The following is a 27,132-nucleotide window of genomic DNA, read 5'->3' on the forward strand; positions in this document are numbered from 1 at the left end:
ATTAAAATAAATAAATAGATAATAATAGAAAAAAGACCACGCGAGTCAAGCAGACAAAAGTATTTAATTTTTTTTTAAATACTGTATTTCAAAAGTTCAATACATTAGATTCATAAAAATGTTCAGATGTTTCATTACAATTCTGCAAATATATTTTACAGTAAAAATAAATAAATATAAAAATAAAATAAATTATACAACAAATAAAATGTAAGGAAAAGATGAAAAATAAATAAACAAAATAATAAAAACAAACAAACAAAAAAACAATCAGGGTCTGTTTTCATCAGTTTGAAATGTCTTAACAACCTAACAGTTTTTGCCAATTTACAATTTTTAAGTTTTCAATCATAATAAAATATTTTTTAAAATAGTATTTTTAAAAATAGAAAAGGATAAAAAAAAAGAATAAAGTACTTTATTTTTTTTTATTATTTTTTTTCAAAATGACAGTATACATAGTAACAGCAGAAAACATTAAAAACATTTACATACATAAGAGGCATTGCAAAAACATAAACAAAGAGCTATGCCAAACATAAAAGGACAACAGAAATGAAACAAAACCAACATAAAATTAAAAATAAAAAAAAAGACCACGAGAGAGTATGACAATATTATCACTTAAAACCCTTAAAGATATTGCAAACATTCATTGTTAGCAGACAAATGTATTTATCAGATATCTGCTGTAAAACAGTACGTCATACGTCGGTGCGTCATAACTGGGGGCCGGAACCGGAACCAAAGTTTCCGTTGACGGATTTAAATGCTGGAGACACACCTCCTCTGAAGAGACGCGAGACGCTCTGTGGTCGTTAAGCTGGTAACTAGGTTACTCGGTAACTAGGTTACTCGGTAACTACTAGACATTACTCTCTCTTCTGAGATGCCTGTTTCATGAGGTGTTAAGAAGACAGAGTGATAACAGTCTCACAACAGGTAAGAATACTTAGAAAGTTGTTGAAACTGAGGTTGTTGTTGTTCTTTAGCTGGCTTGTAATGTGTATTCTGCTTTTGTTGTTCTTTAGCTGGCTTGTACTGTATTCTGCTTTTGTTGTTCTTCTGTCAGGAAGCTATGTCCTCGGCCAAGGAAGACACGTTGTCCCCAGATGAGCTGAGGAAAAGACTCTATCAAACCTTTAAAAGCAAAGGAGTGCTTGACACACTCAAAGTAAGTCGTGCTAAATAAGGTTGCTGTTGGTTCTTGTAGCCCTAAGCCTACGTTACTATAGCTTATAGGCTTCATCCCTCTTGTTCTCAATTCAATTCAGTTTGCTTTATTGATCATGACTGTCAGGTGAACAATATTGCCAAAGCGTCAATTCAATAATAAATACAAATTAAAAAAAGAACAAAATAAAAACATATATATACAATTCATTAAGCAAATTACAATATATAGATATTTAAAATGAACATGCATGTAAATGGAAGAAAACAATAAAGAAGTAATTAATGTTTGTTGTGACAATAAAACAAACAAATAAAAAACAATTAATAACAATATATTGCAATATCAAAATGTTAAATGTAAAAAAAATGTTGTTGTTGTTGTTGTTGTTGTGGTTGTCTCTTAGGCTGTGACATGCACTGACATGCACTCTTTCACTCTTCTTCCCACAGGCGGTTAGGCTTGTAAATGGACTATGTCCCCACACACACACACAGACTCACATCCAACCCCCCCCCCCCCCCCCCCAGAACACAGAAACAGTTTTTAAAGCTAGTCACATGTTAAAGACAATTTTTGGAACAGTAATGCAAACAGCACTTTACTATGGACATAAATGCACGTCTCTCTGCTGCTAAACACGACTGCAAATTGGGTATATGACTGCAAATTGTGTCTGAAACGTTTACTTATTTTATTTTTCATTGTTATTTTTTAGGTATGGTCATTTTAATACTTATTTATTCTATCCTTTTTTAATGCACTGACGGGAGCTTTGAGAAACAATATTTTGTTTCCTTCTGTGGTATGCAAATACTCAGTGAAATGACAATACAGTGAATCTTGAATGATCTGATTCAGACACAGCTGCGGAATCAGCTCATCCAGGAGCTAAAACACCCACCTTTGACTGGAGGAGGACCAGTTCCCAGACCAGTACCTGGGAAATCTGAACCCCTTTTGGTCTCAGCCTGTAACAGCATAGTGGCTGATCATCTCCGCGCCTCGGGGTATGAGTACACCCTTTCTGTATTCCACCCTGAAAGTGGCCTATGCAAAGACAAGGTAAGCATGAGCATTTGTCTAATTTACTGTAGCTTATAAAGAACTTCATTGCAGATGAAGATTTTGGTCTCTGATCTATTTTGGCAGGTTTTCACGACAGGAGACCTTCTTCAGCTTCTAAAAATCAGTCATGAATCAGCACTTTACAGATCACTGGTAATTAATAATATGATTTAGCATGTAGAATATTGTTCTTGAGATAATAAATACATCTTGTTTGTAATAATAGTGTTATTATTTCATATTTTTTACAGTCTTCAAACAAAGATCACAATGATAAAGGTATGTTCTGTTCCCTTTTAGTAAAACTGCTCCTGCCCCTTGTAACGCCTGTCGTTGATATGATATTTTCTATTTGTCTAGCAGGGTTCCTGATCAGCCTCTTAACACAGTTAACACACCATTATACTCACGGCCTGTGCCACGATGCTGACACTCAGACAACCAGTACAGCAAGTTATGGAGAGTCTCTTGGTATGATGAAATTAAATTACATTGTACTCCACATACAGTAAATGCCTTTCAACGCACACTTTAATGTTTTCTTTCTTCCGTACACAGTTGAGAAGATGAAAATGATTGACAAGGAATACGAGGGCTTAAATCACAGCGGGGAGAAATGGTTTTCATTCCAGTCAAAACTGGCTCCATATAGAAAAGAAATGGAAGCACAGATGCAAGCAGAAATGAACACAAAGGTATGTATATTTTTCTACAAAATCAAAAAGCTGTATGAGCAGGTATGAAGCACAGATGCATTCTCATATCTACAATAAACAATGCTTATAAGGTATACATGCTATGTGGTGTAACTTTAAATGCTTAATGTTTTATGAGTGGCTAATATGTGATCATGCAGTTTTCCTGCTGGTCATCATTGTGTCTTTTTGTTCCTTAAGATGCAACATTTTAAAGATGTTGAAATCGCCACTGTGAGGATGGAAGAAAAAGCAAAATTTCATAAAGAATTTGATAAGCTGAAGCAAGAGCTGGAGAGGACTTACGAGATGAAGGCGAAAGCGTTGATGGAGCGGGAGAAAAATGCCATTGATCGATTACAAAAACAACAAGAGGTAAATTACTGCTAATATGATGCTACGCTCTGTTTCTTTCTCTCGAGATAAACCTTTAAAAAAATCATAATTTCTTAGAAGGGAAACTATGGCAGGCTACATCACAGTATTTATTTGCATAATTTCCAATTGCTTAAATCTAAAAGTGTAATTGATGCTTGATGATTTCTCTTTTCTTTAGATTGAAGACAAAAATCTGTATATGCAGAGACAATCGGTCCTGAAAGAAATTGAAACAGTGCGGAACAGAGAGAACGAGCTGAGGATGAGAATGGAGGCTTTTGAAAAGTAAGGGCTGTTTTTTTTTTTTACCATTCATGTTATTAAAGAGGTGCTACTGTATGCTCTCTCATCGTGTATATATGTGTGTACATATTGTGTCATATTACTGTGTTTGTATGATGATAGGACTTGTCAAATTCACGAGGAAAAGGTCAAGACCACCGAAGAGCTGCTGAGGAGGAGAGAACTGGCAGTGAAGACGATGGAGGACACACACGACCAAAGGCTGAAGAACGAACTCTCCAGGTATTTTCATGTTGTACAGGCTTCACATGGTGGCTCACATTGTCACCACCAGTTAGACATATTCAGTTGGTTACACACATATGCAATCTCATTTGACATATTCTCTCAATTCTGTTAGTTCACTTATCCTCTCAAGTTTAGGGTATGTATCCTTATTAGGGATGTTGTCATTGTGTGACCAGAGGATGTCACTGTTTTGTAAGTTTAAAGTAAAAGCAGTATGTACATTGAAAATCTTTATTGATTTTTTCCATTGTACAGCTAAAATATTGTTGCTCCAACTGTTTGAATGCTGCCAGTGAGTCTCATAGTGCATTGTTCTCTTTTTGAAAACAGTAAATAAGTTGAAATTGGCCACATATTTAGACCCCAAATTCCCGAAAAAATCTGTGCTGATATGCTTATCATTTGTTATTACATCAGATCTTTGTCTTATGCAGTATATACATGTATTTATGTAGTGGACCTGATCATCCACTATACCAAATGATACATTGCTTTAACAAGTCTAAATGGCAGCTGGTTTGGTTTATAACTCTGTAATAGGAAAATGCCACATGGATTTCCAAGATGTTTGTGTTGATAAAGCTCTTTTTGATTGTTCTTATGTTTTTATATTATTAGGTATCAGCTTGAGTTGAAGGATGAATTTATCAATAGAACAGAGAAACTAACCGAGAATGAGACCAGAAACAAAGGTGAGTATTTAAATTAATGCAAGCCCGCTGACCGGTTTTCTATGGCCCATGTTTTGATTTGATATTGTGTTTTGATTTTCTCAGTGGAAACCGTTCGTATCCAAAAGGAGTCGGCTGTAATTGACGGCAAATTAGAGGAGCACAGCAGAGCGTGTTCGGAGCTGAGACGGCTGCAGGTAACACAACACAACCCCAGTCACAACAGGCACAGTACTAAATAATTCAACACTTGTATTCAGACAATACTTCCCATCCTTCAGTGTGATGGTTGATAATAAGGTAATGTAATAATTAAGTCTCCAGTTTCATTTTACCTGCTCTATTCCCGTCTCCTCTGTTGTTTTCCAGGTTGAGCTCGACACGGCACAGCAGCAGATTTCTCTGCTGACTCAACAGAAGGAGCTGTTGAGGGAAAGACTTGAGACCGTGAGTGACTACCCCAGCTTGAAAAGAGAGAAAGCAGAGCTGCAGGGACAGCTGCGGCTGCTAAAGAAACAGCTGGAGGAGGCCCAAGAGGAGAACCGGCTTCTCCATGCAGGTGAGGATTACCTCGCATTGGATCAGGATTTTCTGTCTGTATTAATAATAGACCACTGATTCCCTTTGCAACTGGTAAATTCAATATGTGTGAGAGTTATCGCTTATAAACCTAGAAAAAATCGGTAGCTCAGAATATTTATAGTCTTTTTTTCCCAGATCAATCCAGTTCCTATGTTGCATTCACAGACGGTGCTTGAGAGTGGGCTCATTGTGAGCTGTGGGAGATGCAGTGTACTGTGAAGCATTCATGTCTCCTGAGTCTTTTTGAATGTGTCTTGCCTGCCAATGTGGGGCCTCTTTGCTGTGTTTGTAGCTCTGCAGACAACTCTCTAAAAAGGAACCAGCACTGAGGGAATAGGGATGAGAGATGGAGTGAAGGGGAGCAGTGACAGAGGGCTCCCTTTACCCACGGCCGAGAACCAAACGTTTACCTCTCTCTGAGGGATGCAGTATTCTTCCCGTTTGAGGATCGAGCAAAAGGGGCCTTTTTCCTAGTCACTAACAAAAGGCAGAAACATGGTGCGGAGTCCCATGTGCTGTACTCTCACGCTGGTCAGATCCATACAGCCAAAACACGTGAACTGGAGCACTTAAACATGACAACCCTAAATCAGAACAACTTCCATGTATCCCCAGAGGCTTTTTCCTCAGATAGCTGAAATAGACACTGCACTGGCAAAAAAGGATGTACTTTTTAAATTATGTTTTGACTCTGATAACCTTTCTCTCTTTCAGATTTGGGCAAGCCGTCCAAGGAGCAGCTGGTCTTGCAGATGGATCTACGGAGGCTGCAGAGCGCTCGCAGTCTGGACGCGGAAGAGTTTGACAACCAGAAACAGGTGCTGCAGGCACAGCTCCAGAGTGAGGTCAGTCACACTCGCACTCACAGCATCTCGCTGAGTGTGGGAAACTATGTAGTCAGCTTTTTTTCTTTTTTTTTCACACATTTTTTGTCTCACCTTGGGGAATTTCTTGTGTAATCTGGGTTTCCGGTGATCCATAGTTATACATTGCACAGGCCTTATACTGTACTCTCGTGTTGTCTGCAGGTGGAGCGGTGCGCTCAGCTCAAAGCTCAGCTGATAGAGTGTGAGGAGAGGACACAGTGGATGACTAACCACGTTGAGGAAATTAAGATGCAGCTTCGCCAAACTCAACAAGGTACCCCAAGACTTGGCGTGCATGCCTGCCACGTCTCAGTGTCATTAGATTTTTCTGTATGCAGTTATACATAACCGTAGTTAACTTTATTTCTGCTTCTCATAAACTGGCTTCCTTTCTTGGAAATTCTTGAAAATAAAGAGCTCAAACATTCTCCCTTTTTTTCCAATTACTATAATAAAATGTTTAGCAAAAACAAGAAAGGAAGCCATGTTACAGTAGTAGTAACCAGATCCTAGGTGTAAATGCATGTAAAGAGTTCTTGGAAATTAGTTGTAGCAACCCTTTTTTTTGTGATTTGTGCTCTTTATTGGTGGTTGGTCTTCTGTATTAGTGTTCAACTCTCCGCTTGTTTGCTTTTCCTTTTCTTTCCCTTTTTCTTTTGTGTAACCCGTGCGATGATGGCAGCTCTTGAAAATGAAGTGCTGCGTAACCCCAAGCCCTCTCTTGTCGATCGCTCAATACTGGAGCTCAGCGCCGACAAGCTGGTTCCGCCTGACATCTATGTGGACAGAGCTCTGCTGAGGGCCGTGGTGGGTTATGATGATGTTTGTGAAGCAGGTGGGCCTGTGCGAGGACACAAGTCGCCTTGGAGCGACACTCCGGACCCCGACATGGAGCTGGTGGCCGTGGCCAAGGCTCGGATCCAGGAGCTGCAGGAGGAGGCCGAGACCTTGGAGGAGGCCTACAGGAACTACCAGCAGAGGGCAGTGCTCTCCACCGTCTCACACATGCTTCCCCCAAGACCTCTCTCCCCACAGCGAGCACATCCTTCACATCGTCCCGACTCTCCTCTAAGAAAACAAGTCTCTCACCGTTCACACACCCACTCACCCTACAAATCACACAGACCACTGTCTCCACAAACTACCAGAACCCTCTCCTCGGCACCCTATGACACCAGAAACACCGCCCCACCACCTGCACAACCCAGAGTGACCTTCTCAGAAGACAACAACCAACCCCAGTCCACAGTTTTCACTGACCACAGTCTCCATTCATTGACTGAATCTCTGTTCCTAAGAGATGGACACCCCCAGGACGCAAGCAGCCCTCCGTCCAGACGTCTGTCCTCCACACCGCGCTCTTCCTCCAGGAAGAAGCTTCAAAGAGAGATTGCAGAAGGTACCTTCAAAAAAATGCTTCATGCTGTGAAAACACTTCAAAAGGGATTAGATGAACCGACCCTCTTGAACTGTCAATAAATAAAAAATGAAATAGTTTCATGTCGTCAGCACCCATATATACTGCACATTTAACACTTGCTGTGAATATTTTATTAATGTGCCAGAGTGTAAAAACAGTTTAAACATTCAAAACAGTCAGTCCGCACCTTTTTTATGTCATCACTTTGGATTATAATCTTTCTCCCATTGCCTAACATGAAGTCTTTGCATCTGACAGAAGCACTCGGGTCTCCGACGGCGTTCCCGGAGTTGTCGTTTGACAGACAGCTCCCCCGTGACCTTGGCGACGAGGTGGCGACCTCAGGTGACTTTCCCTTTGAGCTCAGTCCACTTCGCAGTCCTCAGCTCAAGAGCACAGCACGAGACCAGTCCAGGTACCATCTGGCATCACTTTGGCAAGGACATTACAACACTTTTATACACCTTTTACGTAGTGAATACTAATACCCTCATCTTTGCCCCTCAGTCCACCAAAGCTGCACCCTGTGTTCTCCAGCTCGGACTCTTCCCCACAGCCTGAGAAAATAAGCCTAGAAGACCTCACAGGGATTATGTCAGGTACTCTAAACTACTATTTGATGTTGTGTTTTTCACATTATTTATACAATGCCACAGCGTAACTCAGTTGTGTTTTGTTCATTGGGGTGCCAAAGATTACAGGGAGAGCGCCAGAATTTGGTTGCTCTGAGGTTGTCAAATTTAGATTTTCACATGTATAACTAAAATCGTAATAATACACATACTGGGTAATTTATACTAAAGTCTTTTTTGCTACTTAGTAGGCCTCATTACTGTTTAAAGCTAGTATTTTGGCACAGTTGCAGATAAAGATCAGGCTATACCAATATTATTAGTATTATACTATTTGTAGAATTAGATTCCAGTAGCGGCTGCATTTTTTTCCGATTCATGTGATCCAAACATTTCCAATAACTCCAGAGCATTGTAAAGTCCAAAAGTCAACATTTATTGAAAAAAAAGATAGATATGTTATGATTATATAGATATGTTTTATCTGACAAAATATTCTGCTTCGATCCATATTTGTTGGCATTTAGCCTTTCAAAAACAACATTTTCACTGCAGTCAAAAACTGTTTCCTCTCCTGCTCGCCACACACAAAGGGAGGAACGCATTGATGAGTTATATTCATTAAAGAAAGATTTTTTTAGGGTGATGTCAGAAAATATGGGGGACATTAAGACGACATCACCAGTCGTCTTAATGCACTGGTGATGTGAAACCCAGTTTAGATCTTCAGTTTGCAAATACAGCTCGTGTGATTTATGCTGTGTACTGGAAAGGCTGTTTGGTTCGTGTCATTGCGCTTGACACATACAATAAGAGCAGAATAGTTGTAATCAACGGGGGACATTTAATCTGTTGTTGGCACATAAAGTACTCTTTACAGTTCTGTTGCATGTTGTTTTACTGTCTGGAAGACATGGACGCCTCTAGGTGTCCATTTCAAAAGCACAATTTCATGAATAATCAGCACCTGGAGGTTTTCCTGTTGTGCCTTAAGATCTCTGTATCCTGCAGTGAACAGCCATACATTATTATAATTTTTTTTTTTTCAATTTCATTATCATTAATTTAAACAAAAACCCCAGTAACGAAATGCAGTATATCCGGTGTGGAAGCTTTTGGATTTGGGACTGGCTGTTTTTTAATGAGTGTGTGACTGGCCTCCAAAGTGTCCTTTCAGTGGCCCCGCACAATGGTGAAGATGAAGGGCAGCTGATTATGTATTCTGTGCTGGTCCTCTGGCCCTTTTTGCATTATGGTGGAGAATAAAAGATCTCTTTGTGCGTGTCTCCCTCCAGAGCCCGGCCACATTCCAGAGCTTCTCCTGGACACTGCCGTCCCTCTCTCCGAGGAGGCCCCTGACGGCCCCGCTGTCCCCCGCCCACAGGACCTCCCAGAAGACCCGATAGACTCGCAGGGCCAAGCGGGTGAGTCGTTAGTCCCCCCCTACCTCCCCCTGTTACTGATGCATAATCTTGGTTGACCCCAAATGACAAGAATGGCCACCTTCTACTGTACACCATCAGTCTGACTGTATGAATCTCTCATGTATTGAGACCAGTCTGGGGTACATTGCTACGGTAAACCAAAATAAAGTGACTCATGTCAATCCATATGTTTTATAGAAGTCCCACAAGCATCAGATGAATCTGCAAGGGAAGAAGATGAGGAGGATGAGCAGCAGAGGTGGGAAAGAGAGCGAAAGGAAAGACTCGAACGAAGGCAAATGCAGCAAGAGGAAGCCAGAGAGCGGGAGCTGCAAGAACTTGAAAGACTGGAGAACGACATGGTAAAAGATGATCTCACACCAAGTTCACCTAAAACTTCTCTTTACCAAGAAAAGGCAGCTTGGTGAAACGACTATTGACAGTATTTATGTCTAACCAGCTTTTGCAAGAGATGGAGCAACCGGGACAGGAAAAAGAAGAAGAAGAAGAAACTGCAGTTAAGAAAGGAGGAGATGAAGAGCAGAAGCAAGAGGCGGATAATGACGAGGAGGAGTCTAAAGGTGAAAATCCATTGGAGAAATACATGAAGATGGTGCTGGAAGCAAGAGAGAAGCAGCATGCGCAGGTGAGTTACACGCACTCCTGTAAAATGTTGCTTTTGTGAGCAGCTGCCCTGTGTGTTAAACTAAGTGTGTGTTTGTGTGTGTGGGGTTTCAGAGTCCTGGAAGAGAAGAAGCAGCACATACGAGCCCAGAGGCCAAGAGCTTGTCTGAGGAGAAAGACGACAGGTAACTAGAAACAGTTGACTAGACTTATAGCTTTATGAATAAAGTTTTGTAATTCAAAAGCTATGCTAGGAAAGTTTAATAAATATATAAGCCTACATGATCCTCTTCCAAAAACATTTAATTTCTTCCGTGGTTTCTCATCTCCTGATCTTTTTCATGTTGTTATTTGTTCTGGAATTATGTCGTCTTAAGGATGAATTAATTGAGAAATACTATTTTTGGTTCAGCTTTTATATTTCTGTCCCCTCGAGGCTTTCACTAATTAACTTGATATTGTTTTCCCAGCGTTGCAGCGTATTCACACAAGGATGAAGAAGATGATTTCTGGTGAGCCGGTTGTCCCAGAGTGCTGTCATAAACTGATGAATTATACAAGCCTCTCTCGTCTTGTACTGTTTTTAACAAGTGTTGTTTTATATTTTAAGATTTTGCTTTTCAGTATGTATATTTGACACCATCAACTGCATATGTTTGAATAAATCATATTGGATTTTGTCTTTTTCATTTTGATTGACTGTACACCACCAAACAAGATATTCCTATCACGCAAAAGAAAAACACAACAAAATGAAGTTTGTTTTATGTTGTTTTTTTTATTTTCATAAAAAGAGTCAACAGGCTTGTTGAGTAATGTCATAAAGGGGTTTCCAGTCAGACAGGATGCTGGATTGTTGTCCTCCTGGTGATTGATAGGTAGCCTTTTATTCTTTAGTTTTTGGTTCGTTCAACAGGAAACACAGCATACAGAGATGAGATGCACATCTGGCATCTTTCTCCTCGGCCGCTGCACACCTGTGGCTATTAGTCCCGCAGAGAACTACAGTATGCAGGTTCTGTACTACAATATCTCACAGATACTGTGTAAAACACTGGGCAGAAAGAGTCACAATGACATTCATACTTTGGCTAAATTCACCATTTAGATTGCCGTACAAATTTGATAAATGACTGGTGTTGTAACTAATTGTTATTTGAATTAAAAGTTAAGTATTTCACGAGGAAGCCCTTGACATTCATAGAAAATACAGGTATACTATCAGACAACAAAAAAATATAAGACTAGAAGAAAAGAACCTAAACACTATGACTAACCAGCTACATAAAATGGATTAATTTGTATTTAGAATAAAAAAGGAAACAGGCAAACACTGCCTACTACTGATGTCAGTATACACGACTGCACATCACACGTGTGTCACTGCAGAAACAGTTGTCTTCATGCAACAAAGAAACGTATCCCTGTAACTCGACTAATAGAAATAAAAGATTACATGAGTAATTATGTCAGCATTTTGTGACAATTGCACATCAAAAAACAGGTGCAATAATAGAAAATTAAGAACAAAAATTAAGTGGTTTTATCTTTAAAAAATAAGAAAACACTAAAAAAAATCCTGACTTGTAACAAGTTCACACCTTAAGTTCTGTAGTTTTCGCCATAGTACCAATGCACATGGGACATATCACACTTGTTTTATAAGATTTTTCAAAATCAAGTAAATTTTGATCATATATTACAATATATGATGAGATATTATAATAGATAATGAGCTAAAAAGCATTTATGAGGGATCAGAGAGCTCTGTGTTGGCAAGCCTTGATCTTTTTTTCCATTTGCATAAATGAATTCACATGGACCAAACTTTTACGAATATCCTTCTAATTATTGGCAGCAGTTCACATTTAGCAAGCAAGTTACTCTTGTGGCATCATCCATAAAGATTACATCCTAAGATACTGTGATGTAGACGAGCTCCCGGGTGTGTGTGTGTGTGTGTGTGTGTGTGTGTGATTTCCGAACCATAGTTATACAAGAGAGAGGTGTTTGTTCCAGTTAAATTGTTCCATAGGCTCTAGTGCACACCTGAGGTAGTGTTAATGTAGGCCATTGAATGTTCTATGTGACTTTTAATTACAATGTAAATTATAGTCTAAAACCAATTATTTATCACACATATTATCACTAGGATTAAAATGCAGGTAAATACTTGACCACATTATACATTTGACCTCTTTCCGTTAACTGTGAAGTTAAAGCCAAACAGCATCTTGTGACATGCCGTAGTCTTGTGTCAGCACATTATACAGAAAATTGACGGTTCTTCTGACATGCTATCTAGAAGTGACACGCTAACTCTGAGTGTTAAGGCCTTTCATGTTATGTATCATGATTCTGCATTTTTTGATTGAAAAAAAATGAGCAAACAAATAAAAAAATGTCACATTCCCTTGTTGAAAAAGAAAGACAAACGTGTCGTCGTTATGCGTCGTATAAGAATAGTGCAATGTCTCAAGCTTCGCCAGCAAAAAAAAAACTGGCTACAAAAGAATAGAGAGAATCAAACACTGCATGAATTCAAAATTGTGTTCTCCTTCGCAAAAAATAAAATAAAATTTTAAGTAGCAGTTCCAAAACACTTGTTGGTGAGTTAGTGCAGAAAGCAACACTGATGCATTAGTTTGTTAGGAGCCTGGTTAGTACTGCACAGTGTCACAGTGGCAGGTTATTCTAGCTGAGCGTCGTCTTGGTCCAAACGGGCCACAGTGGCTGGCCGCAGTGTCTGTGTGTCTTTACGTGTGTGTGTGTGTTTGTGTGGAGTGTGTGATATCCTTATGTGTAGGAATTGAGGCATTCCTTTGAGCGTGAGGTGATGTCCTGCAGCTCCCGCTCTTCCTTCATTTTGATGTCTTGGTAGGCATGCATTTGACTGGCGTCCTTAAGGTAGGCCCAGTTTGCTGAGAGAATCATGAGGAAGTGGATCTGGAAGAGAAGGGTGAGGTGGATGGCCGGTGAGCATGTCAAGAGGTGCAAAGCAAGCTACAGGAGTCAGAGCTACGGTATGTACATCACGGACATACACAAAACACATAAAGTTAAGCTTTTAAAAGTGACATAAAGGCATTACTGACTTATTATTGTAACATTACTGTTACAATCACTACTAATACTGGAGTTATGTTACTATCTTACTACGCACAGAACTACAGAAGTGACACTTTTTAAAAGGCGTGAGAATGAGTCGAGAAGAGAAAGAGAGCCACAGGTTGTGCATGCGAGTTTTTCTGCAGCTGAAAAAGCTTGAGGTTAGTGCAAAGCGTGAGATTTTGTGACCCTCATCCATATGTAAGAAATAGACCAAGTAGGGATACTTTTGTAAACAAAGATTGTTTATTTTATATAGAAAGTAAAAGCTACAGTCTTCAAAAACTTAAGGAGAAAATTAAATATATGAAATATGGAGTATAAGTAACTATAAACAGATCTGAAAAATGTAAGCATGCAGGCTCAGTGTTAAGATAAAAACAAATGGATCTTTAATGGCACTTTGAGAAAAGAATAAAAGGAAAATGTAGGAAAACATCAGCTTCATAGCTGAGGCTATACCAGCGTCAGCCCTCATAGAAAAAAAAATACATTTACTCTCTACTCTAAAATAGGAGAATTTCTTTTTTTTAATTTATAAAATACAGGAAATGAAAGTGAGGCTTAGGGCCTCATGCAGAAGTATACCCCCGGTACTGGCCTAACCCTTCATAATAGTGTGCTGTGCTAGGTATGTGCAGTTACTTTGAAATCTACAATACTGGTCACCATAATACTCATCAGCAGAATACAGTTGATGAAAGGTTTTTAGTTCAGTTTAGAATCTAACTTGTGACAAGAGAAATAATACTGAATGTTTTCTGTGTAACACTTTGTGGTTTCATGGGCTGGCACCAACATTTTAAGGCTAAGAAAATAATAAAACAGATGGATCCGCACACCAAATAGTCCCGTTAGATTTTTATTTTGCTGAAATGTTTCGAGCACCAGGCTCTCCTCAGACTTCTGAGAAGTGCAGAGAGTCGCCAGGTTAAATACTGTAATACCCTAATATTCTATACAGTATATTAGTGCATACTCTTAATGTATTTCCTTGTATGTACTTGTATATATATATTTTGTATTTATACTAGGGGTGACCCTAATGCTTCAAAGCTTCAACCGTTGCCATGGTAATCAACCTCCAATTCAGTATTCGAATGCTACGTTTTTTGTTTTTTTAATACAAGTATGTCATGATAAAGTATAAATCACAAAATCGCCCATGAAATAAGGAATAATCCCACAACATTATTCATTATTCATATTCAACGTGAATTATTACTAGTAATTCTCAGACGGATATAGCCGTTTGTTGTGTGTAGAGGTGGGCCTGTGTACAGTGGTGCGGCAGCGGCGCTGTCTCGGCACTGAAACCATGGAGATGGAGACAGACGGACAGAAAACATGTCAGCCTGCTGCACGGTGAAGCTTCGAATACCTTTTAAATATTTCTCACTGAAGCGTGAAAGCCCAAAAAATGGTATTCGGGACAGCCCTAATTTATACTCTGTGTATATACTGATATGTTGTATGTACCTCTCTGTATTCTTGAGATACTATTGGTGCATATGTCTAATATATAATGTATTTTCTTGCTAATATTTGACGGATTATGTGAAACAGGTGTGGTATTGTCACGTATGCATTTTGAATGCAGTATGGGTATTTAAAATGTGGACTCTCTGCACAGAGCCTGGTGCTCGAAACGTTACAGCATGATAAAAATCCTGACAGGAGCTATTTGTTGTGCGGATCTATCTCTTTTATTCTGCTATATTTCTTTGATCCAGCATCGATCCGATCGGACACTGGCTACGCGTGTCTCCGTGTTTTATAAGGCTAAGAAGAGAAACATAAGGACAAGGCACTTTGCCTCTGTGGCTAGTCCTTTTTACAGATGTATCACTAGAAGTCATCCTCACCAAAACTGCTAATAAAAAGCATAAAGCCTGAGAACACCTTTAATATTTGTCATCAGATGTCCTCATGGACTAATTTCAGAGCTTTATACTGTACATCTATAGTCGGCATGGCGGTCTCATTTCCAACTTAGATCATTTTTTTAAAGTATGTGTTACAACCTGCGCAACAATCTTACATTTATGTTCCAGGAGTTTGTGCACAAATTCGCATCTCAGCTCTGACTGCAGTCGACTGATGCTCGTCCTGTTACGCGAGGTGAGGTACTGCAAGCTAAATACTGTCAGGTTTCTTTGCAGGTCAAAATCAGCTTTACGAATATAAATAACCCTGGTGTGGATTTCTAGCTGTGCACATTTCTATAAAATCTGATGGTGACAAACGTCTATAAGTGAGTGCCAAGGAAAGCAGAACAAAACTAAACACCACCCCAATCTGAAGACATCAGGTGTCTTCAGACAAGCAATATCCCTGGATACCAAAATGCTAAAGGAAGCATACAGTCAGCTATTTACACTTCATGTGATTACTAATGGAGAGATGTTGATTTTTCTATTTTTTTTTTTTTAGTTCATTTGTTGTCAGTGGCTACTCAGTGCAGCCTCAAATGCTGTACTGTGCTCTTAAAAACAGTTTAAAACTTAGTGCAGCAGTCTTCTCGACTCTTAAACTTCAAAACGGCAAAGTTATAAGTGGTAGCCATCATGTAGATCAGCTGGTGGAAGAGAACAGAAAAGGTTGTAAGAGAACATGCCGGTGACCTCCTCGTCACTAGTACGCTGACAAGTTAGTAAAGTGACCAATCATTTTCCAGCAGAAAAAAAGGTTAAGGAAAAAAAATGTAAGTATAATTTTACAGAATCCTACTTGTGCAATTTTGCAGTTCAAACTCATGATTGTGAATTTTTAGAAATTTACACTCTCTTATGGCACAAAAAGCAAAGCCCAAACTGCGCTCTCTTCCATCCATCCTAACATAAAAACAGGGCCATGTGCATCTAAGCAGATGGTAAACAGAAAATGGAAAAGCCTATGTGTAATCTTCCTCGGTATGGGAATGAGAAGAGGAGCATTTGACACATGATCTGCCGATACAAACCGTGCAGAGATGGACTAAAAGGGAGAGGATGGAGGGAGACCGGAGGGAAGCTTACCAGAGCGATCACGGTGGCTCCTGCCCCGGCGCACGCTACGATGTACAGGTGATAAGACAGGTAGAACTGGAAAAATAAGATAACACAGTGATTATTCGTCTTCATGCTCCTCTGCTCTCATCTCCTGATGTGTATGCCATTTGCAGGAACGGATTCAAAACAACCTCTTACCTCACTGGTGTCGCAGATGTTACCTAGCGTAGATCCGCAGGCCTTGCCTGGTGTGGCGTTCCATGGGATAATTCCTGTAGCCATGAAATCCAAAGGTTATCATATACACTCCTTCCTACTTCCTTCATTGCACCATGTGATTCATGATCAAACCTGTCTAGTATTGTGAACTGAGCAAATTTTTTTTCTTGTCTGATAAACTAAGAAAAAAGGGGGGCATTCCACCGATTTTGCATGAAGATCAGTTAAATCATCATGAGGAGTAGCCTACTCCACCTAAGCATAAGAAAACCGTTATATAATGTCTTTTGTGGTTCTAGAGGAGCTCTGTCAAGTCTGAGAGAATAAGAATTATCTTAATTTTAATGGAAAGTCTGCATTACAAACTGGGCGTGTGGAAAATCCTGGGCATATCAGTCAGACAGGGTCTAATGAAAGATGCAGTCGATTTGCATTATGGGAAGTGTAGGATCCAGTGTTTTTAGAGCCTGACCAAGAGACTAAAAGTAAAGATGTCTCAGCCTCTGCTGCTTCGATTTGGAGCACTCTTTTATTTTAATATGTCCCTTGCAAGTCAACAAACTTTCTGGAAGTGCAGTAGTAAGATGCTGGAGTACTTCTTTAAGGAACCCACAGGTATGATTTTTTTTTTTAAATCTGTTTTTTGATCAGTACTGTTAACTGTGATAATAAAGATGGAGTTGGAAAAAGAGGGAGAAAACAGATACAGTTTTACATTTCATTTATTATTTAGATCACCACTAGTTCTGAGGGGACGCAAAATTATTGATAGATTAGGAAAGAAGTGGAAAAAAAAAAAAATCGGCATACAAAATCATGTTGATTTTTACAAACTTTCCACCTTTTTCATGCAAATTACTGAATAATTTTACCTGTTTGGACATTTAAAAATTATTAAAATAAAAAAAGGGGAAAAATGAGTCTGTGGTTGAACTGGTCACAATCAGAAGACATAAGCAACAGGTGATGAGGGCTCACAAGTAGACATTGCTTGGTTTTAAGGGGTCCCCAAATCCCCTAATTTAGAGTACTGTATTGGTTCTAAGCCGCCTCAGCGTATACACTAATAAAACGAGACAAATTCTCAGATAAAAAGTGCTATTCTCTTACCATACTGACGAACATCCACACAGATGGAGTCAATGCTGGTGAGGTTGGCCATGGGAGACTTCATGGTGGCACAGGTAGACCACATGTTGTAGAAGAGGAAGACGGGCACGGCGGAGAAGCCGAACACGCCGAGCCAGGCCACGCCCAGGATGTATGTGAGGAACACAAACTGAGGATACAGAGATGGCACAGTGTTAGCATCGTCAGATAACTCATACTTCGTTCCTATAATGAACACCTGTGCATCTTCTATTTAATCACATGGCATGAAACCCTTTTTTTAAGCACTCTGTGTTTTAAAAAGCAGGTTGGACGCAGCGGTGCGGTTGTGTTAACATACCATTCCACTGATGCAGCGTCCGCAGATGGTGGTCTTGAACTCGCTGTGCAGTTCCTTGACTGCGCTGGTCGTGTAGAAGCCCTCGGCCAGCAGGATGATCCCGTACAGGAAGAAAAATGAAGCGATGCCGTAGATGACATACTGCATCAGCTGTATTCTGTTAAAGAGCAATGTCACACATAAGCTTAGTCCTATAGTTAAAAACAGAGTAACCAGAAATCCAGCACTAACATGCTTTTAGCCTCCAAACGTAACACCTGGAGAGACCCGCTTAAAAATGTGAAGTATGACTGTCTGGTGTGGAAAATAGCTGCTTACAATCAATTTTTTTGCATGCAATCTTTATAACATGAGTAACCTGTGCTGGCTGATTAATCATGCACAGATGGTTATGATTAAGATAGCGATCCAGCTTCCCTAAGACATGAAGAGAGACGGTGTAATCCTAAATGTGGAGATAACAGGTGATACATGTCTCTGGAAATCATCCGCCAAGAGACAGACTGCCTCTGTAGACATCTTTAATTAAACAGCGCACTCCAAATCTACATCAACATGAAACATATGTGCAGCCCTGTCTCTTGTCATTCCTCTTTTTATTGTCTCGACTAATGGATCCACTTACAAAAATAAAACAAAAAAGGTCCGTATTAGGACTGTTTCTCCAGGGTAAGGTGAACGTGGGAGACGCTGTCAAGCTAAAAATAGTCCACATAAAGTCAACCTCATTAAAGGTTAGATCCATCTTACTGTTAGGCCTCTATTTATTGCGACGGTTATGTAAGGGCACGTTTTCACAGTGAGCATATTGTGTAATGGATCCTATCGGGACATTAAAGACAGGCAAGCATTACGAGCGGCTGTGTAGCACAAACACAGAGGTCACTTACATGTCAGTCAGCATAGCGTGATCACTGGTGACCTTGGAGAAGTGGGTTTCCAGGATGGTCACGGTGCCAGTGAGAGCCACATGGCCGCATCCACAGAAGAGGGCGACGCCAGAGAAGCAGAGGATTGTGGCCACCAGCGACGCGTACGGCACGCCGCCTAAACATTTGATGCAGCACTCAAAGCAACCTGTAGAAAAGAAGAAAAATTGGGGTCAGCGACAAGAGTCATTTGATATCACGGAACAGTGTTTTAAACCAGATTGTTTTACTCTAAAAGCCAATAAAGTAAACATCAGTCCCCAGTTCCATATAAGGGATTGTGTTTTACTTGCAGGACAGGAAGTGATCTCAGTGGAATGAAGTATGAGATGAATATTCATATGAGTCATCCACGGAGCCTATTCCAGCACACCCTGGACGGATCAACCAGTCTATCACAGACACCAAATGGCATTTTGACATTGACTTTTCTCTTAGATATCTAAAGAACAAAAGGCACTGAAACAGACAGACAGAGACAAAATAGGTTTCATACAATTTGTGGTCATTCTTCATGCTTCTTTCGATACGTCTGCAATGTAAACTACAAGCGGAAACAGCTCCAGTTTGCTGTGTGAGGTATTTACAGTCCACACTACCTTTAATGTTTCATCTGACAATTCATCACTCCACTTAAAAGGGCACTAATGGCCATCCGGCAGGTCAGAGCAATGGGTGTCAGCCAAGCTGTAATGGAAATCAATGGCGACTCGCAACGAGGGAATGAAGTGACCCAGATGGATCTGCCTCATCCAACTGTGTTCCTGTGCCTTGTGAAATGGAGCCAGTCGCCACAATGCGGCGTCTGTGGATGCATGCAAACAAACCACACTGTGCTTCCAATCAGATCCACATGTGTCTGACAGGATGTTGTTGAGTCATCCAGGTCAATGGCTGTTTATGCTTTAAAGCTCTCACATGTGCTCAATGTCATACTGCAACTAAAGTGTTTAAAGCTGCTATAATCAATATTTTGTACATTCAAGGAACAGTGTGTAACATTTCAGGGGATCTATTAGCAGAGATGGACTATAATATTCATAACTATGTTTTCATTAGTAGTATAATCACCTGAAACCTTAAATCGTTGTGTTTTTGTTAGCTTAGAATGAGTCCTTCGTATCTCCATAGGGAGCGGGTCCTCTTCACGAGTCCGCCATGTTGCTCCACCACATTTCTACATTAGCCCAGAACGGACAAACCAAACACTGGCTCTAGAGAGAGCCTTTTTTCCATTTTTCCATTACCTGACAGACACCCTGTCAAACTGAGTGCAAACACCCTGAGTGCAAAACTGTGGTACCGCCATCTGACTTCCGTTGCTCCTGAAGTAGTGTTATTATGGTAAGGATGGCCTCTGAGCGAGGCAAACAGCGTTACCATGGTTTACACGCCAGCTCACATTACCGCAGTCTTGGAAAGGGAGAAGTGAGCAGAGGGGTACTCAGTTGGTTGCAATCTGCAACCACACCACTAGATACCGCCAAATCCCACACACTGTAACCTTACGAATGGATCAAATGACTGTGTGTATGTGACAGAGGTCACCTGTAGTGAACATATAGAAGACGATCACTAACTCCACAGTTCGCCCTCAACTCTACAGAGAGTTTTAGCCTCTTTCAGCTCATTGTTTTGGTTTTTGCAACATTTTCAAAAGCAGGTCAGCACTTTAAAGCGGAAAAAAAGCTCTGATAAACCCTTGGTACACTACCAGCACCAAGCAACAGCAAAGGATAGAGTTACCAACTAGCTGGTGAACATCTAGCAGCTAAAGAGACAGATATTTCTCTCAGGAGTTGGTGGAGACCAAAACAGAGCTAGATGGAGAGTGAATACTGGACTGACATACGTCAGGTGCACGCAAACACATATCCAAATGAATACTAATTTTGCTCCACATCTGCTGGATGTATAAATAAGCAATTGTCTGCTAACAAGTGTGCCATATCAACTATAGTTGCACTGATCCAAAGTGGCCAAAGCATCGATTATTACAGGTTTTTAGATGTCTTGTAGAAAATTAAGCCTATTTATATTGTAGCTTTGAAAGAACTGCAACAATTTTCCCAAAACAGATCATGCAAATGCATCATTATCCAAAGCACAGCCTAATGTATGTAATAGAAACAATGCAATTATAATGTAGTAGAAATGATATACCGCCGAGGGTGAGTCGTAGATAGGGTGAGTAGAGGCTAACAAGTGATATACTGAATACGTTTTTTTCTTAAATTATCTCAATCATCGTTTTTTTTCTCATCTCTGCTCGTTCTTGTGTGTAATAGGAAACAGGAAACGGGAGGATGCAGAGCTTATCTCAACACCAATTTGTGCTTTTCTTGAAGAAAAACAGACCAAAAGCTATTTTCTACTTGCTTGCTCCTTCCATGGAGGCAAGAATCCTGAAAGTTCATCTGTATTTGTGCTCTTTGCCCTAACAAAAGGATATTAAAACAGATATACTGCCGCTGGGCCAACACTTTTGCAGTCATCCTGACTGTTTGTGTAGTACGGGGAGATAAAAACATTTTTGTCCCGTGGTGGGTGAATAGGAGTTGCCATGGCAGCACGTTAACCACAACACAATGAGTGTGCCCACAGCAGAGTTGCGCTAACTTCCACCGCAGCCCACATTTCTCCGATGAACACGTCGGGGGAGGGTGAGTGGGCTGCTGGGAGTCCGAGTGCAGAGCTCCACAGGATATTGAGCCCAGCTGCAAAGTAAATACAGTTCATTTAAAAGGAAGAAGTGCTCTTGAAGTGGATGTCACTGTCAGGTAGCTCTGATCCAGTAGCAGGCTGTATCTTTGCTATAAATCCACCAGCTCTCACAGTCCTGAAGAGAAGAAATGTTTCCATATGAAGAGCCTCTATTACCAAAGCTCTCGTATTAAATGTGCACAGAGCGACAGAGGCAGTCACAACAGTCACACTGGTTTATAGTAAATCCATTTGACTGTAATCAATTGTGTCATGTCATGGATGAAAATCAGCTTGACTGCCCAACTCATTAAGTGTCTGTTTGTTTTCAAACCCTGCCTTGAAAAGCATCACTATTCCCATTAGATCAACTGTCTAAATGTTGATAGCATGGTGCTGGACGCCATGATATCATCATGACAGTCAGTCTGCCTCAATTACTGGATTTTTACTGGATATGAAAATGAGAAAAAAACACAGATAGGGATGTCTAAAGCTGTAAGAAACACTACCGAATGTATGAAATGCCTGAAAAGGTCGAGTTGACCATGCACCGCCCTCCCCTGGAGCCTGTCACGGCGAAGGTCAGACTGACGTGTTTGTATCTGCCGTGCTCGTCTAACTTGGAGCACTTAGAGAGAGAGAAAACATGTTTGAAAGCCACCAATCCGGTCGATACGCCATCTGTTTGATTTGTGTCCATTCCACAGGAGTGGTTTGCTTTTGAAGCATCTATCCATCCAGAACGGAGTATATTGGTTAGACATCTCTCTCTCTCTCAATGGATAAACCTTGTGTCACTTAGGGTTGTTATCCTTAATAACACAATAAATCCAAGGTGGTATTTTCACAGCTGGACTGGGCATGTTGGCAGGTTAGTAGAACTCTGTTCTGGCTGACTGAAAAAAAAAACACTGGCACGAGGACAGACCCACTGACGAGGTTCAACTATTAGCAGCCTCAGGAATACCACTCTGTTCACAAAGGGCCTCTGTGAAAGCTTTAGACTTGGTGTTAGACATCAGGGGAGACGGACAGAAATGACATCAAAGCCCAACACCACTTTTAAGCACTCCCACGGGAACGGTAGTCTGCACCAAAGTAAAATCAGTCTCATACAGTCAATGGATTCAAAGCAGAGGTGGGATTTTGAAGTAATCTCCGGGTCTGTGAGATATTACATCCTTATCATTAAATCTGCCGACTTTATAGAAGGTCTCATGTTACAGAATCAGTTCTTGACACCAGCTTTGTTTTTTTCCTTATTTTGTGAGGAAGGTGGGGTTGTATTATTGGGTTAAAAGAATAATTTGACAATTTGGGAAATTCCCAAGAACACGGATATTACGAGGTCAAAAAGCGACGTAATTTTTTTTCAGAACAAGGTTGATTTTCTGAACTTTCACACTGCGAATAAAGGCATCAACCAATCTCGCCGTGTGCGGAACCAGTTGAGTTGCGCCTATATTTATGAAACAACAACATGGAGGCTCTGTAGTCCGAACCAAGACAACAAACTGTATTACTCCTTTCAACCTTGACAAAGGTAGTGCAGACCAGATCCACTCCTTCCGTTCTTACTTTTCACAATACTTTTCATATAATATTCGCAGGCGAGTATTTTGTATTTTCGTGTCGTTTATTCGTCATGCCCCCGGTGTGTAAAGGCCTTTAAGGTAGCAAAATCAAGCTCACGGCACCTCCAAAGCTCACTAATTTAACACCTTATACAGTATCTTGTTTGTATAATCAGTACAGAAACAAAACGTAAAACCGTAAATTTCTGAGTTTATGTGCAGCACTACTTCTTGGCCGGGCGCAGTGACTTTCTCGTGTCTCTGCTGATTGCCTAGCAACCTCACGGAGACGACAAGACTCCAGGAGCGGTATCAATCTTCCAGGCTGTTCTCATACACAGTTTGTAGCTATACCTATGAAAAGTAATGCATTGTAATTTTTATATACTGTACATCCCACAAAAACTATATTTGTAATTAATCCAAGGAAATGTGAACCAGTGAAGTATAAAGAGCGACAAACGCCGCATAGGGAGGATGTCAGGGGGAATGGGTGGGTCAAAAAACACCGGACTTCCGCCAAGGAGACCAGCGTTTGTGTCAAGTCAATGTTGATTTATTTGTCACGCCACTTCTGAAATTATTTTAACCTAACCCACGATTGCCTAAACCTAACCAAGTTGTTTCCTGTGAAGACGGAAGTTTATTTTGCAAAGCCCGTATGCATGTAACGAGCAGAAATTGACACGTGTTACTGGACATTTGTAGGAAAATGAGAAAAATGATGACAAACTCGATTCTTTCACAAAGTTAAACATAATTCCTTTTACGTTGCATCTATTGAAATTACAAAATCTAGTTGAAAGACGACAATGGATTCTGCAATTAGATCGACTGTGATAGGCGAAACAAAACTTCATAGAAGATGTTGCAATGAGTATTTGAGATAGACAGCCAGTAGCAGTAAACACAGCAAAGTACAGACTGTTTCCTCTGAGTGTAATGTGTGTGGGATTTCATAGCGTACAGGATATTGCGGGACAGACTTTAGCTCCAATCACCCTCCTCCGCAGGGGATAACAGTAGGAGCCGGTGACTCTCTCAACAACAAGCTTGTACTAAATGGATCCTGCTGGCTTGTTCGGAGTGGAACACACACACACACACACACAAATGAAAATCACGTTGGGCCTTTTCCCTCTGATGACTTTCACATGCTCCGAGTCCCTGACTAATACTCCTGGTTAAACCTCCAGCCACTTCAAGACTCTCCGCTCTCCAACTCATCGCTACAGTGCATGAATGAGAGGAGGACACATCGAATGAAAAATAGAGTGAAAGAAAGAAAGAAACGCAGACAAGTCAGCGACTGTTTGTAATGACAATGTCCGGCCTTACAGCAAAGGCTACATTTGCCACATCGTGATCACGAGGATAGAAGGAAAAAAAAAAAAGACACTTGTGTGAGAAAAAGTGTGTGTGTATGACATTGTGTGAGAGAGACAGAAAAAAATAGAGACAGAGTCCAAGAAGCCCTGATACAAAGAGCCAGTGTGTGCAGCCCTAGACTGTCCATCACACTGGACTCTCAGGGGCCATTCAGAATGGCAGTGAACCACGGCCCCGCTCTTCCGGCCCACAGGCTCGAGGCCCAGGACAAGCCCACCGCTGAGCTCCATCCTGTGTGTCCCTCCAGCAGCACTGCACATAGCTCAGCCACAATGGGCCGCAGCAGTTACTTCACACTCCGGGAGGATCCTGTTTGTCAGAGCAGCTCAAATCATCCAATGTGTGAATGAGATGGCTCATTAAGGCCGACCAGCGGACAGACAAACAGACACAGCGAGGCAGAGTGACCAAGAAAACGAGGGTGTATCTTAATTTTGTGTCAATAACCCGCAATGCTGGATTACCAAGCGGGCAAAGTGGGCAACTACCCCACGGACCCAGACTTCCAGAGACCCCCCGAGGTTTACTGTACTGTTATTTATTGAGCATTTTATACTTTTATTTCATAGCAAATAGCAGAGAGAGACAGAAAATGAGGGGAGACAGAAAGAGGGAATGACATTCAACCAAAGGTCCCCGCAGTTCATGTATGGTGCCTTAAAGCTGGAGACGGTAACATTGAGCAAATATGATAAAAATGTATTTCTATAAATCTGTCACTATATAGAAAAAAATCGTGCTCCTCTGCCTCGCCCTCTTGCTCCTATAATGGCATTTGCAAGTTTCTACCGCGCCCCAAATGAAAACAACCAATCAGAGCCGAGCTGGAGCCAGCCAGTCTGTGGCGAACTGCGATCAAACCGTCAAACTAGGCAGCTCAAACGTTTGCAGAAACATCTTGTAGTGTACTGTTTAGCTGTAAAAAAATTAGAAAGTTTGTGATCCCGCCACCATGTTGAAAACTGACCAAAACCAAACACCGCCTACCGCCCGGGGTCACAAGCATTCTCATTTTACAGCTAAACAGTACACTATAATGTGTTTCTGAAAACATTTGAGATGATAAATAGACATTACAGTAACAGAATATTGATTCATATTTGATCAGCGCTGCCTAGTTTGACCGTTTGATCAGAGTTCACGCGTGATTGACAGCTGCTGTGGAGACAGCTCGGCTCTGATTGGTTGTTTTCCTCCGATCTGTAAATCTTGCAGATGCCATTAGGAGCACAGGAGGACACCGGAGGACACACAGGAACATGATATTCTTCAGATTATCTGTCTCATGCACTACTGTCAAGATAAAGGGACAGTTTCATAAAAATAACTTCTTTTTTTTATCATATTTGCTCAAGGTTACCTAACTTTAACTTTAAGCCCCAGACCACCAGAGTGCCCTGGTTTTTGGTAATTTGATTACTTGCAAATTTGTTGCACAATAAGGACAATATCAACCGCATTATTGTATATTAGACATTTATTGTTTTACTGTATACTGTGCTCACATGGTGCCTTTTTCTAAAATAGCTGTGTTTCATCTAATTACAAACCTGGGTATTTCAGTAGTAGTAGTATTTCAGGAGTTAAGAGTTGCATCGATTAGGCAAATCAGCAATTGATCGCTGAGTTGACCGACAGAAAATTAAACAATTTTGATAATCGATTAATTCATTAACCTGTTCCAGCTTCTCAAATGTGTATATTATCTGGTTCTCTTAGTCTCCTGATAGTAAACTGAATATCTTGGGTGTTTTGGGCTGCTGGTCAAACAAAACAAGACATTTGAAGATGTCTCCTTGGACTCCAAACAATTATTCAGTGAATTCCAAAAAAGAATTGGTAATCGATAATGAAAACAATGGTGAGTAGCAGCGCTAAGAGGACGACTACTTATACCAGTGCCAGTTGTTGGTTGGTTTGTCTGCAAAATATATAGAAACTGCCATCTATAGTGTGCTGTGTGCACTGTACTTGATGGGGCCCAATAACAGATGTTTGCCCCGGTGTGTCCAAACAGGTTCATCCATCCATGCATCACCACAGTTTGCTTGAGCCCAGACTCATCACACTAACTCCTGCAGCTGGTTCTGCTTCATCACCTCCCTCCATCCTTCCACAACAGACATCACGTGAACGAAGCCTGTTAACACCACCGAGCTGAAATCGTCCAACAGCTGGGACCCTCAGAGGAAAGTATGAAAAGGGTCAAACATTGTTTAATTAGATGTCCATACCAGACACAAACACAGACACACCCACACACCTACGCAAACAACCAATCACATAGAAGCACATAGAAGCACCACATAATCATAAGTATGTATCTGTATAAACACACTTTGACACACAATTTGGGATGAAGTGAACAACTCTTGCATCTCATCCCTGAGCCCTGAGTCACACCATCCAGTTTCAATCTCTGCATCGAGCCTCATTGCTAACAGATGTGTCTGTTTACAGCTGACGCTAAGTATTGTTGTTTGTTGCTTCATTGGGGCGAGCTGCCAAAAACACATTTATGAGAAACAGTCTCATTTTCCACACTCTCCACTTTGAGAGGAGACTTTTAAAATGCCATAATGGCTATAATGGCCATTCTCGAGGGGACGGGGGAGATCTGAGCCAGCCAATACGTCAAAAAGTGGTCTCAGTGTTTACTTAATCTAACAAGGGAAACTTCTACTCAGTCAGCTAATAGCTGTTGACTGCGGTTCGCCCATGGCGGTGTGTGAAAAGGAGCTGTGTGGATGTACTCAATGACA

At 40.8% G+C, this 27,132-nt stretch overlaps 2 protein-coding genes across 5 annotated transcripts in view; one reads left to right on the forward strand and one right to left on the reverse strand.

The window, feature by feature from the left end:
• The first annotated feature begins 769 nt into the window (after positions 1–769).
• Positions 770–10,684, forward strand: ofd1 (OFD1 centriole and centriolar satellite protein). Of its 2 annotated transcripts, none has more exons than XM_037789102.1 (23): positions 770–942; positions 1,073–1,174; positions 2,036–2,239; positions 2,327–2,395; positions 2,494–2,521; positions 2,603–2,713; positions 2,801–2,937; positions 3,139–3,312; positions 3,494–3,600; positions 3,721–3,840; positions 4,465–4,538; positions 4,623–4,714; positions 4,887–5,076; positions 5,814–5,944; positions 6,128–6,239; positions 6,648–7,364; positions 7,644–7,800; positions 7,893–7,984; positions 9,253–9,381; positions 9,580–9,743; positions 9,842–10,027; positions 10,120–10,190; positions 10,476–10,684. In XM_037789102.1, the coding sequence occupies exons 2-23, from the start codon at positions 1,079–1,081 to the stop codon at positions 10,519–10,521; spliced, it is 3,207 nt and encodes a 1,068-aa protein (XP_037645030.1). In that variant the 5' UTR covers positions 770–942; positions 1,073–1,078; the 3' UTR covers positions 10,522–10,684. The 2 variants fall into 2 exon arrangements, with proteins under 2 accessions (XP_037645030.1, XP_037645031.1); XM_037789103.1 differs by having other exon boundaries at positions 2,606–2,713; positions 10,476–10,545.
• Positions 10,685–10,763: 79 nt separating this feature from the next.
• gpm6bb (glycoprotein M6Bb) overlaps positions 10,764–27,132 on the reverse strand; it is a 37,273-nt gene continuing 20,904 nt past the window's right edge. For 2 of the 3 annotated variants that reach the window (XM_037789105.1, XM_037789104.1), the window contains exons 2-7: positions 18,663–18,849; positions 17,773–17,929; positions 17,433–17,601; positions 16,302–16,375; positions 16,131–16,196; positions 10,764–12,951 (exon numbers count right to left, since the gene is read on the reverse strand). In XM_037789105.1, the coding sequence (XP_037645033.1) occupies positions 12,802–12,951; positions 16,131–16,196; positions 16,302–16,375; positions 17,433–17,601; positions 17,773–17,929; positions 18,663–18,849 (803 nt within the window). In that variant the 3' untranslated portion in view covers positions 10,764–12,801. Of the gene's footprint in view, positions 12,952–15,120; positions 15,692–16,130; positions 16,197–16,301; positions 16,376–17,432; positions 17,602–17,772; positions 17,930–18,662; positions 18,850–27,132 lie in introns of those variants that run through there. The other variant, XM_037789106.1, reaches the window with a different exon arrangement.

The sequence above is a fragment of the Sebastes umbrosus genome, chromosome 13 (assembly GCF_015220745.1).
Source record: "Sebastes umbrosus isolate fSebUmb1 chromosome 13, fSebUmb1.pri, whole genome shotgun sequence".
Taxonomy (NCBI): domain Eukaryota; kingdom Metazoa; phylum Chordata; class Actinopteri; order Perciformes; family Sebastidae; genus Sebastes; species Sebastes umbrosus.

Coding starts and splice junctions, on each gene's coding strand:
- ofd1 (XM_037789102.1), top strand. CDS start 1,079: ATGTCCTCGGCCAAGGAAGACACGTTGTCCCCAGATGAGCTGAGGAAA. Junction 3,313..3,493: donor GATTACAAAAACAACAAGAG/GTAAATTACTGC, acceptor TCTTTTCTTTAG/ATTGAAGACAAAAATCTGTA. Junction 6,240..6,647: donor GCTTCGCCAAACTCAACAAG/GTACCCCAAGAC, acceptor CGATGATGGCAG/CTCTTGAAAATGAAGTGCTG.